At 34.9% G+C, this 15525-nt stretch overlaps 1 protein-coding gene across 4 annotated transcripts in view; it reads right to left on the bottom strand.

Moving 5' to 3' along the window:
* The window catches only part of LOC120086434 (anaphase-promoting complex subunit 5), a 38739-nt gene extending 37810 nt beyond the window's left edge, over positions 1 to 929 (bottom strand). Inside the window, exons 1-3 of one of the 4 annotated variants that reach the window (XM_039043102.1) lie at positions 721 to 929; positions 377 to 597; positions 79 to 238 (exon numbers count right to left, since the gene is read on the bottom strand). In XM_039043102.1, coding sequence (XP_038899030.1) covers positions 79 to 238; positions 377 to 547 — 331 coding nt within the window. In that variant the 5' untranslated portion in view covers positions 548 to 597; positions 721 to 929. Of the gene's footprint in view, positions 1 to 78; positions 239 to 376; positions 638 to 720 lie in introns of those variants that run through there. The other 3 variants (XM_039043084.1, XM_039043093.1, XM_039043112.1) reach the window with 3 other exon arrangements.
* Between the last annotated feature and the right edge of the window lie 14596 nt (positions 930 to 15525).

The following is a 15525-nucleotide window of genomic DNA, read 5'->3' as shown; positions in this document are numbered from 1 at the left end:
AAGGAAGACAAATAGAAAGTTTGATAAGAAATGAATAAGGGTTGAGGGTAAACAACAATAGGGATTTGCAGAACTAACCTCGCATCTCACTAAAGAAGTTAAACAAATCATCAGGGGAGGCTAGAGATGACAGCCTACTTGTTAGGTGATCAATCAGCCAATGATCCAGTAACCCACCAACTTCCCTCAATTGATTTATGAGCTCTTCAAGTTTGGGTTCCAAAATGTCGTCACAAGACTGGAAAATAAAATATGCCACTACATAACATCTAAAAACAAGCATTTATAACACTAACAACAAGCATTCACTGGAAAAATGAGCATGTTTATTATGGACTAGGATTTGCAGAGGTTAATGTTGACACGAGTAAAGTACCTTAGTGAGAGCCATCAAGAATAGACCAAGACGGTTGTGCTGAGCCACTGAAGAAAAAGGAAATGGTACTGAGATTTGAGCCGGCGGAGCATAAATTTGAAGCAGTATGCAGAGAGAAACTTTGTGCGGCGTAACCGCGAATCCCCATTGCGATTTGAAAATCCCAGCCATTTTAGAGCAAAATTCTCCGGCTCTCTCTGCCTTGTAGAAGATGCGATTCTCTTGAGGCAATTCAAAGAATTGTTAGTCCAGGTGCACCATCTACAACCAGCACCAAAATCTTCACGGTAAAATTCACAGAAAATGATAGCGACAGAGTTCAAAACTCAAATGCAGGTTATTACCTTAAGAGAGTATGAAGTGCAAGCTATTACCTTAAGAGCTGAGATGAAGCTTGTGGAATTTAATCTTGATGGTCGGAACGAACCGGACCGCCGGAGAGAATGGAGAGTGGTGGACGGCGGGAAGGCAAGAGAACAGAAGGAAGAGGGAGAAGGAAAGTTTTCAAAAAGAAAAGAAGAAATTATGAATTTGGTTTCCAAAGTTAATTTCTTTTTTTTTTTTCCTTCCATTTTCTTTGGTGCGACCATGATGGATGTGAAAAATTCGAGGGATGCGTTAGAAACATGGATATCGATAAATTATAATATAATAATAAAATAAATAAATAAATAATTTTCGTATATAGAAAAAATGTCAAACTATTTATAGAAATATCAAAAAAAATACAAATAGACGTTGATAGTCCTATCAGCGTCTATCAATTAAAGACTTCTATCAATTTCTGCCACTGATAGACTTCTATTAGCCTCTATCAAAAAAGATTAAAATTTTTCTATTTTGTATAAATAGTTTTAAAGGAAAAATAGTACATATTTCATATAATCTATATTCCTAAAAAGTATATTTACTCCCCCTCATGGAAACGGCACTTGAGATCTCCGAGTCACAACATTCCAATGTTGTGAACCAGTTTTTCAAAGATCGTTGTAGGTAATGTCTTTGTAAATAAGTTTGTCAGGTTAATTTTTGAATAAATTTGTTGTATAGTGATATCGTTATTTTCTTCAAGATCATGAGTATAGAAAAGCTTTGGTGAAATATGTTTTATTCTCTCTCCTTTGATATATCCTCCTTTGATTTTGGATATGCATGTTGTGTTATCTTCGTATAATATTGTTGAAAGATTTTTATTAGAAGACAAACCATATGTTTCACAAATGTGTTGAGTCATTTATCTTAGCCATACACATTCTTGACTAGCCTCGTGAATTGCAAGAATTTCAGCATGATTTGAAGAATTAGTCATTATGATCTGTCTTACTGACAACTACAATACAACAATTCCTCCACATATTAATAGATAACCTACTTGAGATATAGTTTTGTTTGAATCAGATAAATATCTAGAATTTGCATAACCAATTATATCAAAATTTGATTTACTTGAATAAAACAAACTTATATCAATCATTCCTCGGAGATAGTGGAGTATATGCTTAATTACGTTCTAATATCTTTTTGTTGGAGAATAACTATATCTTGCTAATAAATTTACTGAAAATGCAATATCTGGTATTCTATTATTAGCAAGATACATAAATGCACCAATTGCACTAAGATATGGTATTTCAGGACCAAGAAGTTCTTCATTATCGTCTCAAGGTCAAAATGTATCTTTTTTCACATCTAGTGAACGAACTTCCATTGAAATGTTCAATGAATGTGCTTTGTCCATATAGAACCTTTAAAAAAAAATCTATACAAGTTGACTAATGAACAAATATCTCATCTGCTAAATGCTCAATTTGTAAGCCAAGGCCCGAGATCTTTCATCTCAAATTTTTTTCTTAAGATATTCTATTATCTTTGAAAGCTCTTTAAGAGTTCTAATTATATTTAAATCATCAACATATACATTTATAAAAGCAAATTCTAACTATAATTTCTTTATAAAAACATGTGGACATATTGGATTGCTTTGATATCCTTCTTTCAACAAATATTCACTCAGGTAATTGTACTACATTCTGATTGTTTCAATCCATATGGTGATCTTATAACTTTATTGAATATAATTTTCAAAATTTTGATTTATATATTTCAAGTACCTTAAATCCTTCTAGGATTCTTATATAAATATAATTATCAAGATATCCATATAAATATGTTGTGACTACATCCATAAGTTGCATATCTAGATTTTCATACACAGTCAGACCAATTAAATATCTTAATATAATTGCATCCACCACCGAAGAATACATCTCCTTATAATTAATACCAAGTTGTTGTGAGAAACATTGTGCAACTAGTCTTGCCTTATATCTTATGATCACATTATTTTCATTTCTTCTCACAAATACCGATTTTTATCCAACAGGTTTGACACCTTTTGGTGTTCGGGCTACTGGTCCAAAAATCTAACGTTTTGAAAGTGAGTTTAATTCTGCCTCAATTGCTTCTTTCCACCGAAGCTAATCTTTTCTATGTCGATATTCTTCAATAGATTTTGGTTCAGAGTCTCCATTTTCAGATATAATATCAAACATTATACACAAAAATATTATCAATAATTACATGAGTTCAGTTTCATCTTTTTCCTATCATGACAGTTTATTAAAATCTCATTATTATTTTTAGGTATTTCATCTTCCTTACTAGTCATGTAAAAAATTTCTTCATGGGTATTTACATTATCAACCAAATCTTTTTGCATCATTTATTTTTCTTTTTCAAGGATTTTTTTCTTTGGAACCCACCGGTTTACCACGCCTTTGGCATGTTTCAGACTCATTAGTGACAACTTGTTGTATTGGGATATCAATTTTCAATGGAACATCTGCAGTTGGTATACATGACTTGGTTATTTTCTTTGTATCTATAAATGCATATGGTAAATGATTTGCTATATTTTGCAAATGAATTATCTTCCGAACATTAAGTTCACATTAATATGTATGGGGATCTAAATGAGACAATGACGATGCATTCCAAATAATTTCTTTTTCCAACTTCTTAATTTCTCCCCCCAATGTTGGCAAAATTTGTCTTATTAAAATGATAATCAGCAGATCGTGTAGGAAATGCATCACCAATAAGGAGTTCAAGATATTTAATAATTGATGGGGAATCATATCCAATATATATTCCTAACCTCCTTTGAAGACCCATCTTAGTACAATGGTGGAGCAATTGGAACACATACTGCACATTTAAAAATTCTCAAATGGGAAATATTTTGCTCATGGCCGTAAGCTAATTGTAATGGCGAGTACTTATGATAAGATATTGGCCTAATGCGTACAAGTGACGCTGCATACAAAATAGAATGTCCCTATACAAATGTAAGAAACTTAGCTCTCATAAGCAATGATCTAGCAATTAACTGCAAATGTTTTATGGATGATTCTGCTAAACCATTTTGTGTATGAACATGAGCTATAGGATGTTCAGCACTTATCCCAATTGACATACAATAATTATCAAAAGCTTGGGATATAAGTTAACCAAAATTATCAAGACAAATGGTCTTAATTGTATAATTAGGAAATTGTGCTTTTAACTTAATTATTTGAGCAAGTAATCTTGCAAATGCAAGATTTTGACTTGATAATAAGCACACATGTGACCATCTGCTCGATGCATCTATTCACCACAAGAAATTTGGGCTTTAATGTCGGTGGAAAAAAGTAAAAATGGAGGTATAATGCTTTTTTTAAATGGATCATTAATGTCGGTTTTAAATCAACATCAAAGATTGGCTACAATGTCGATTTAAAATCGACATTAAAGATGCCCATTTATTTATTTATTTATTTGCTTTAGTAAAAAAAATATATCTCTTCCATTTTATTATCTTTTTTCTCTCTCCTTACTCACTTCTCTCTTCCAAACCCTCTTCCACTTGACCTTACCAATCATCACCATTGAAATTGTCGTTCGCTGTTGTCGCTCAGCGTCATCTTCATCATTGCTTGTGTGTTGTTCCGGTCAAGCAAATCACATTCCGTTCAGGTCACCATTCACGTCTGTTGTAGAGCTTGGTTGTGGGCATCAAGTTCACGTGTTGGTTTGTTCATACAAGCTCGATCGTGCAAATCTCACGTGTTGGTTCTAGTCATCAGATCTAGTCGGCCAGTTTCATCGTGGCATTCAGCTCGTCATCCAGCTCTCTCTGGTCATGGAAGTGGGTCGCCGATGTTGGATCTATAGATCTAGTCATGGGTTTTTCCGATCTGATCGTCTATTTACCTTATCTACCCGTGGATCTTTCAATCCAGTCGTGAGCATGATGATTTAGCTCTATTCACAAGGTTCGACATTTTGCATTCTCCAGATTAAGAGTGAATGCATATCTCTCACTGAACTCACTTAGACTTTGTCTTTTTCTTTCGATTTCTTGTTCTTGTTATGGCCTTGTGGTTGAGATGTCTAGATCTAGAATCTTCTCTTTTTGATAATCTCTTAATATTTTGTTCTATTACTTTAACTAACTCAATCGTATGATAGAGATGACAAGTCTTGATTCTTGAACTTGTAGTTTTCTTACATCTTTGAAATAATTCAGATTTGATTCTGTTTCGTATTTGCTCTATTGAATTACTAGCAAATTTGTAATGAAATTTTATTTGTTAGATTTTGCTTGTTGTATTAGCATCTAATTCGATGTTTCTGTCCTCCACTCTAGAAAAGAAATTTTCATTTTGAAACTTCAGATTATGATTACTCTCACAATCCCAAGCTTCAAATGTAGGTATCGGTAACCTAAATGCACTATTTCTGATAATGAAATCAATTAATAATACCATGAACAAAAAAGACAGTGGTGAAAGTATAGATTTTTATTATAAAATTCAGGTAAAAGAAAATTCAAGTTGTTTATGTTAAAAATTATACAATAATAATCATCAAATCAAATCCAATGAGTTTGGACAAAATACAAAACTATGTTTATTTACTGTTTACCCTAAAATCCTTATTTTTCTACATATTAAAGTCAATTTCATAAACCATACTATTTTTTTCTTTTTTCTTTTCTAAATTAAAGTTTAAACATGCATCAATCTTTTTTTTTTTTAGAAACAACAAATTGAAAGCCTATAAAATCGTAAGTTTGATGTAATTCATGTTGTTTATGAGTTGCAGGATAAATATGATCACTAGAATATGTATTTAGCATAAATGCTTGCATTCAATATCATGTAGCTACATTTAATTACATGACTAGACTAATATTGTAACTTATGGTAAAGAGGACTTTGACAAAATAGGATCCGAATGAGTTGGTGTGATCGCTTAGTCAAAAAGGATTTGGAAAATTGGTCAAGCATACTTCTAAAGTATGATCAAGCATGCAGATACTTTTATAAATTCCTCTCCCCTTCTTCTTTCTCTCTTTCTTATTGTTTGTAGAAGTTTCCTCATGGAAGTCAGTTAAATAATTTTAAGATAATTTATCAAACCTTTCTAGTTCTTCATATGCTCATCTCTGCTATAATTTTCAAGTGATGAAGCAAGAAAAATGCATCAAATTTCTGATCCAAGAAGTGTAGATTCTCTCCCTTTCTTTTATGCGAACTACTAATGGGTTTAATGAATTAGCCTGTTAATATCTTGAATTTTTTTGTGCAATAATTTTTGTTACACGAATTTAAGTTAAAGGATTCCGTCTTGTTTTAATACCATATAAATGGTACCTTCATGGAGTTTTGCAGCTTACTGTATTGTATCGAAAGAATCTCTCAATAAGCAGATATCTATAGCCTTTTTTGAACAAATGAAAGTCGACTTTAAAAAAAGATATGGATGTTGCTCATATCTGTAGCCTTGCTCATATTTTGTAGGCCAATTATGAAAGAGCACATGAAGTATATCATTGAGCATGCGAAAGAGATTGAAAAGTAGATAAAAGTGAAGGCTCGAGTATTAGAAGTTAAGAGTATAATGTTGGAGAATCTTGACAAGGTAAAAATATATCAACATGGGTTTGAAACATTATGGATTTGTTTGTATTTTCATCTCTCTAACCGTTGTCATATGATGTTTATCATTATCATATTTTTCTATAGAATTTGTGGTTTAGTGATCACTTCGAGTTGGCCTAGTCGATACAGAGTTGTAAAGTCAAGTTTAAGATGCATGTTTGTGGCATACCTTTAATCATTAATACAATTTTCTATAATGTTAATGTGCATGTGAAACTTAATATACTTCTTGGAGATTCTTCTTGTGGTGGATGATCTATGAATCAAATATCCTTGAAAGTTTGAACAATTTTGATTATGTATTACTTTATGAACTACTTATAATTTTGAGAAACTAGGCAACCAATTGCAGGAATCAGAGTTGAAGAATATTCGACCTCAAATGGAGGATTTTTTTGAATGAAGAAATAGGCTTGTTTTGCTTATGATTGTACTTAACATTTATTAGAATTTCAAAATGAATGTTTATAGTTTCACAATATGGAAGTGAGTGACTTGCCTAGTTATATGTAGGAAAAATGAAGCTTTATCGTGGAGACCAATAATTCATGTGAATTTGATAGGTGCCGACATTGAAAGGTTTTCACATTTGACTGTCTAGGTATATTATAGGTATCCTCCCTCTTCTTAGTGAAAATTTTATGCTCAAGACATCTTCTCTTTTGCACATAATCTATTCATTGGTCATTGCCATTAAAGTATTGAATGAGCTTCAACAACTATTTTATAAAGTATTTGAACCAAGCTTATTGGCTTTGAAACATTAGGGGCCTTCATAACCATTATATACTTCAAGATGGCAAACCATTAGAATATGAAATTTGGCTTTGGTTAGTTATGTTTAATTTTAATGCTTCAAAAAGCAAGTTAGTTGATATTAATCAGATGAATATGATGAAGTTTGTTATATGTGAAGGATCCTAGATGAGAAGATCCTTTAGCAGAAATGGATCATCTCAAATCTCATTTTTACATAAGTCATAATTTTGAAGATAGAAAACAAATATGCATTTAACAACAAATAATTACAACATACTAACAACAAAGTGCAGAAAATTAAATTGGGTTAGAAAACTCTTACTTTTGAAGAACGTTTCTTCAACTGGAAAAATCGATCTCCAATCAAACACTACCACGAACGCAACCTCGATATTCCTAGGTGAGAACCCAGAAGGAGCGGGCTCTAACTATTTTGGACTTTTTAGGGAAGGGATCGAGTGAGAATATGGAGGAGTAGAGAAATTTCTAAAACCCATAACTTTTCTGTTTAAAGATCTTCAGTGAATAATCCACCAGATATAGAAGATGAATTCCCTCTCATTGGCAACCACCCACCAACGTGATGGAGAGAATTAAGGGGAGGGAAATTATTTCCTTCCTTTTAATTTAATTTAAAAATTAAATTAAATTAAATAATTTAATTTTAATAAATTAAAATATTATATATATATATATAATAACTCATTTATTATACCTATATATTGTATCATCTATAACATATAACCTATAGTTTTTATATTGCATCAAATACAATATAATCTATAGTTTCAATTCTCTCTTACAAATGACTTTTAATATAAATCATATTTACATTAAATTCAACTATATGAATCCAATTCATATAATTAATATTTGAATCATATTCAAATATTTATTTCCTCTCATAAATACTTAATATAGTGTATCAAATGCATTATAGTAATTATATTATATATAAGTAAATTAACTTAATTATATCACATATAATTAATTCCCTCAATTGATTTGAACAATTTAAATTAATCAAAAAACTTATTCTCATTTATTCCCATTGAGCTACTGAAGAGACCTCATAGACCTATAGCTTGAAGCTCTAACGGTACGTGAATAATTAATTAAACTCTTTAATTAAATTATTCACCATCCGTTAACTAACATGCACTTCACTAAAGACCGACAGCTACACTCTTTGCACTACAAATATATTTTTGTGTCCATTGGATACAACCAATCAACAGTACAATACCCTTCACAAATTGCTTGTAAGTACAGTTGGGCCAAAATTACTGTTTTGCCCCATAGTTACATCTAATTTCTTAAGTACCATTGATCCCTCTAATGAACAATAAATCATGGTCCAACTATGACCAAACCCCTCTCAGGCTAGGAGAGGGTGCGACGCCACATTGCTCAAGCCCACTCATATGTCTCCACATGAATGATCAGGATCAGATCATTTGTAGCACTTTACAATAATTGTAACATCTACAAAGTGGGTCATACTCGTATTGTCACCAGGATAAGGTATCCAACCTTATCCATCTACTACAGACCATTTAAGTTATCACTTAAACATGATCCACCTGTATGTCTCTACATACATATTAAGCTACAAGATAACCCTGGATATTAGTTTATTGGTTTGTGGTTAATGCAACTAAGTTTGAAATAAAACATCACATATTTTATTGTATATAAATAAAATGTATGTACATTACAATTACAAACTATAGAACCCTACGAGATTTAGGGCATCAACCCCAACAATCTCCCTACTTGACTAAAACTAGTGGGGTATACAATGTAAAAGTCAAACTAAAATACAAAGTACACAAAATAATAAACTAGGGCATAAACCGGCCAGTACAAAACTCTCACTTTCCCTAGTCTAAACGTGGTTTGTTCTATAGACCCATACTCTGTAGGTGTCCCTCAAACACCTTAGCCGTGAGGGCCTTTGTAAATGGATCAACAATATTATGCTTCGAAGCTATCTGTGTGACGATCATGTCCCCTCGATTCACAATCTTTTAAATGAGATGGTATTTTCCCTCTATGTGTTTTTTGCGCTTGTGACTCTTAGGCACTCGAGAATTAACCACAACACCACTATTATCACAATAAAGTGTGATGAGCTTTAACATGTCTGAAACAACTCCCAGATCAATCAAGAATTTCCTAAGCCAAACAGCTTTCCTAGCAGCTTCACAATCCGCTACATACTCGACCTCCATAGTGGAGTCAGCAATGCACCTTTGCTTGGTGCTTCTCCAGACTACTGCTCCTCCGTTAAGAGTGAACACTGATCTTGATGTGGATTTTCTAGAATCCTTATCAGTTTGAAAATTAGAGTCTGTGTATCCTGTAAGGATCAAATCTTTAGAACCATGCATGAACATGTAGTCCATCATTTTTCGTAGATACTTGAGGACATTCTTAACGACAGTTTAGTGATCAAATCCTCGTATCAGACTGATATTTACTGACTATCCTCATCACATAGCAGATGTCAAGTCTAGTACATAAAATCGCATACATCAAGCTGCCAACAACCGATGAATTGGGGATCCGTCTCATTTCCTCAACCTCTTGAGGTGTCTTAAGAGATTGTTCCTTAGACAATATCACTTCATGCCTGAAAGGTAGTAAGCCTCTCTTGGAGTTTTGCATTGAATACTTGACAAGCATTTTGTCAATATATGATGCTTAAGACAGAGCTAGCGTTTTGTTCTTTCGATCTTAAAGATCTGAATTCCCAGAACAAACTAAGTATCTCCCAAATATTTAATTTAAAATTGGGTCGCTAGCCAGTTCTTAACTTCAGTCAGTAGACGTACATCATTCCCAATGAGTAGGATATCGTTTACATGTAAAACTAAGAAAGCTATTGAACTGTTGATGATCCTCTTGTATACACAAGGCTCATAAACATTTTGATCAAAGTCATAAGATTTGATCGCAGTATCAAACCTTATGTTCCAAGATCGAGAAGCCTACTTCAGTCTATAAATAGATTGATTAAGCCTGCAAACCTTTTGCTCTTGACCTTGGGTAATGAATCCTTCAGGCTGCTTCATGTAGATGGTCTCCTCAAGATTGCCATTCAGAAAGGTAGTCTTGACGTCCATCTTCCAAATCTCTTAGTCATAATATGAAGCAATGGACAGGAGAATCCAGATAGACTTTAACATGACAACAGGTGAGAAAGTCTCCTTATAGTCGACTCCCTCAACCTGGGTATAACCCTTTGCCACTAGTCTAGCCTTGAAGGTTTACACTTTCTCATCATCACCCCGTTTTCTCTTGTAGATCCATTTGTAACCTATAGGTTATATCCATTGATAATTTATGAAGAGTTTAACCATATATAATCTCTTAACCATCCCATCAAATAAGTGGAAGATTCATTAAACCGTGAAACGTTACCCTGCCATAATGTGATGTGCTTCCAGTGCGAATAAAACGTAACCCATCCAATGGTATTTAACATCCAGAAAACTGCCAAATAAAAGGCGTCCCAAGTCAAAGTATCACAAGTACCACCTCGTCTTGGATCGTCGCAAGGAAAACTATAACCAAAATCCTTTTTATCCAGCATTAATTTGGAGCCACATGCATCTAAAGCACCTTTTATTAAGATCAACGTCAACCCTATCAGGTAGATGATGCGTTATTTTATGTGATGAAATTATGGAATGAGATGCGGTGATGGAAATGCGTTGAGCAACAAGTTTTCTTAGTGGAATCCAAGTATAAACCCCACTGAGTTTCTTGGTAAGTCCAGGGTCGAACTTAGGGACTAGGGAAAACAGTATGCGGTGATAATTTGTAGGAAGACTTTATGGTAACCAAATAATCAACTAGTGGTTTGGGTTGATGTTTGCGGTATAAAATAAATGTATGCGGCAGATTTGAGAAAATATCGATTATGCGGTAGTACATTGAGTATGCGGAGAAACGGGTTGAGAAAGTCTTTAGCTAGCATTTCCCGGGAATACGTCAAACTATGCAATCATGCTATACTCATGCGACAACAAGTCATTTTCCAATGCAAATGCGTTGCTCCTAGTTATATGATGCATGTGTTGAATGCAATAATGTCCATAGAGCTTATTCCCAAGTCTCTAATCTTTTTCTATGCGATGATGCAAAATGCACACAAAGACAAGGTGATTGCACACAATCATATCCTATCTCTAGGATGCATGTGATGCGTTAATAGCAATCAATGCTTATTCCTAAGCTCCTATCTCTTGATTATGCATTCTAATCTGACTCTCCTGAACCTAGATTCTAACCTGACTTTTCCAAGCCTAGATTCTGTCCTTAGACTACCCTCCCGAGTATCTCTAATGGACGAAGGATGCAAACATAATACAAGATAATCACATGGAGTGAAGATCCCCAATTATGCTAGCTAAGTGCTTCTCAACCCATTTGACAGATTTAACTACTCATGCGTAATAAAAAGATAGTGAACAGATATAAAGAAGTAATAAACAAAGAGTGAACAAATATGAGTTTAAGTACAAAATGACAATGGAAGATAAAGATAGAGAGCCTGGTAGCAATCCCTTGCTTCCCAAGGCTTTTATACTGTCAACTCTATTCTATTCAAAAGATAATCCTGCTTTCGTAGAAGTTGGCTCTCTCTCTGATCTCAACGCTTCTGGCACTCTCCTAAGTTCACCGGAACGATCTATCAGCACAATCTCGCTTCTCTCGCTTCCGCCTTAAATAAAAGAAAATCTAAAAACAAGGCTACTTCTAACTATGGAGAAAATTCTCTAACTATCTGAACTCCTTTTCTGAAGTTTGCCTTCAGTATTTATAGAGCTTTGGGGTGAAAGGCGTCTTCTCTCTTATGATTGCATTGATGGGATGGATTTAATTCTCCGTTTGATGCGCCGAATATTTGTCACCGAAAAGTTGAGTGTATTTGTTATCGTTAGCAGCTTGTCAACTTAATTCGGACTCGACCGTCATCAGCTTTCTATCCCATCGTGATTAATTATGCTTTTCACCCAGATGCGCCCACCAAGTTGCGTCGGCTCTATGCGACAATCCTTTTTGAGTAGATGTTTGCGAGCACAAATCATCGCAAAGCCTTGCGGTAATGCTGCGCTTGACCGTTGCTTTCTTGTAATCGCATTTTACGCTTTTTGTCAATGCATATTCTGCACAAAAATACAAAATTTAACTGTTTTTATGCGATGAATGCATGCAACCGCAATGTTATAAACTTAATGCTTTTTGGACGCAATCTTATATATTTTATCAATGCAAACCTGCATTGTTTAATAACTTAGCACTGTAATAATGTGCATTTCTGCCCGTTATCACACCCCTAAATTTAAACAATGCTTGTCTTCAAGTATAAGCTAAATATTTTCTTTAAAAAGTCGACCGCAATCTCTTTTCCTAGATTTCTCAAGGATACTCCATTCAAATCCTATACACCAAAATTTCCTTAATTCTTATTCAAGTCTCTTCTTAAAATATTTCTAAGACCTAGTGACCGCAAGTTTAACCTTAAAAAAGGGCTTTACTAGATTCCAGGACATCACATGATTTATTTAAAAAAAAAACTTTTTTGTCACTGGGATGTTAAATGATTTTTTTTTATCATTGCATATTTTTTACATTATTATTTTCTTTTCTGACCTTGCCCTGATCCAAGTGCCTTGCCTTCGTTTTGGCTTGCCCCCACGTGTGTCATGCGGACATCCAACTATGAGCAAGGTGCTCTTTCTAATACTAAACTCATACCTACTTGGTAGTGGAGTTACGGTCATTTATTTATGTGTTGATCCTAGCGACTTACTTTTGTTTTGACTTGCCCCCACGTGTGTCATACGGACATCCAACTACGGTAAGTGCCCTTCACAACTTAACACTTATCAATATGGGTTTCCCCATTGTGTTGACAGTGGAGTTGTTATTCTCAAAATTTTTCCTTTTTTTAGAGAGCTAAAAATAGCAAGGTTGAAAATAAATACCTCACCCCCAAATTTAAAATGCGGCAATGTCCTCATTGCCAATAGATTGAAAAAAGTCATGCGAAGAACATGTTCTTAGGAAGCTACGTAAAAAGTCAGTTTGAAAGAAAGCTCGCAGACCACTATCTTCTAGAAATATTTCATGAGGTGACTGTCCTAAAATTAAGTAGACTCTAATATATACGAAAAAAATAGAAGCAAGTGTTTCATCATTGAAATCATAATTGGAAAAGAGAAAGCATGCAGAAACTTACTAAATTTATCAATGTTAAATGATTGCGATAATCAAAGAGGATACGGTGATAAAATTCCAAAATAAAAATGCGATGCGATAGTGCAGAATTGTGAAGGAAATATACAACCCCAAAATTTGCGCTGTCGCCCGCATTATTTGTTGACGTATCCTGCTTTGCGGTGATCTTCTTTCTTTGGATTGCGGTGACGGAATAAAGTAGTTGTGTCTTCGTGTAGCGCCTCCGCAATCGTGTACCTCGATCGTTTGTAAGAAAAACATTGAGAGGGTCAAATATTAAAAAAATCAAAGTTAACAAAATCGCTTACTACAATCGTTCAGCATGATCGTTTTTTTTTTAAAAAAAAAAAAGTATAAATGCGATAACAGATAATAGCAAGGTGATGAAAGTTCATGAAGTATTGGTGTAGAAAAAGGACATTCAAAAGGTTTGCATCCCTGGCGAGGTTGAATCTCATAATAACTCAGGGACTGCTTATTCCAAGCTGGTCTTTTCACGTCCACGGTGGCCTTTTCTTCTTTTCTCGATCTTTCGGAATCTTGACTGCCTTAATCCGAAGCCTTTCCCTATTGATGTTCATTATGATTTCCCCCTTGTGTACATCAATTTGAGCGCGACCGGTAGAGAGGAATGGTTGTCCCAATTTGATGGGCGCATCTTCGTCCGCTTTATAATCCAAAATGATGAAGTCTTCCAGCAAGATGGATTTATCAATTGAGATTGTAGCATCTTTCAACTCTCCCTTGGGATGTATTCGGGATCTGTCCATAAGTAGGAGAGTCTCTGTCGTGGGCATGAGTGTGCCAATATTCAATCATTTGAAGATTGATAGCGACATTATGTTTATACTCGCCCCAAGATCACATAGTGCTTGGCCACTGTAGACCCCTCCAATGGAGCATGGTATCATGAAGATTCTTGGGTCGCACATTTTTGGTGGGATCATAGCATTTTGCGTTACTGCCACTGTTGTGATCTTGTCTTCATCATTTTGTTTCTCTTTCAATCTTTGCGAAGTTGGTGGTAGTTGGACTTCTTCTGTCTCATGTTCTGAAGGCTTGAGGGTGGACGCAACTTCGGGGTTCATTTTCTCAGGCTTTTTCGAATTATAAGTCAATGGGTCCTCGGTTGTCACCACATTCAAGTTGGTCATGATGGGTTCCTCCCCTACTTATCCTACTGGCAAACCGATCGTAATAGGCCCATTCGGGACTATGTATTGCCAAACCTCTACGATTTCTCTCCAGGAATCATAAAGGCCTGCCCTTGATGGATCCTGATTCGAAATGAAACCGGTGATGCTGTAAAATGATCCAAACTGCAAACAATTTGGAGGAAGGGTGGCGAGGATCCCACGCCCACCTTCGAGCTTCATAGAAATCTGCAATACTTTTGTGTTCCCGAACATCTCTACCGAAGAAGTTCAACTAACTCTATTTCCATTTTCTTGTGTGATCAAGCCAAAAGAAATGGGCGTATTCTCTCGAACCGGAGAGATAAACTTCGTGGGAACAAATGGTGAAAAAGTTTATGAAAGAAGTATTTCCCACCAACGAGAATACCAAAGAGAAGGAAATTAATAACGAATTTGAACAAGAAACTGACAAATTGCTCAGTGATGCCTGGGCGAGGTTTAAGAAGCTGGTAAGAGACTGTTCACACAACGGATTACTAGACTGCTTGCAAATGGAGATATTTTATCATGGATTAAATCCCTCTTCACAGACCGCTGCCAATTGTGGCAGCCGCTGGTGGTCTGCTAGACAAAACATATGATGAGGCCAAGAGCATCCCTGGATCGCATCTCTAAAAATCACGAGGATTGGAGAGAGCGCGATCAGAGATTGAGAATAAAAATATAATGACGCAAATAATGGTGCCATACGCATCCCTTCAGAACCAAATGACTGCAATGATGAGTTTGATACAGGCATCACAATTAATAACACGGGAGTAAAGAAAGGGTAGGTCAACGCAATTGCTCAAACGACCAAAATTGTGTCATCTGCAGAGAATGCTCATCTGATGGAAGAATGCTCAGAAAATCCGCAGTCGGTATGCTTCATAAAGAATAATCCCTATTCCGATATGTTACAAACCCCAGGTGGAGAAAACCACCCAAATTTCACATGGAAAAAATAACACAAAAA

This window comes from Benincasa hispida, chromosome 1, assembly GCF_009727055.1.
Source record: "Benincasa hispida cultivar B227 chromosome 1, ASM972705v1, whole genome shotgun sequence".
In the NCBI taxonomy this organism is placed as follows: domain Eukaryota; kingdom Viridiplantae; phylum Streptophyta; class Magnoliopsida; order Cucurbitales; family Cucurbitaceae; genus Benincasa; species Benincasa hispida.
This window is presented reverse-complemented; position numbering and strand designations above follow the sequence as displayed.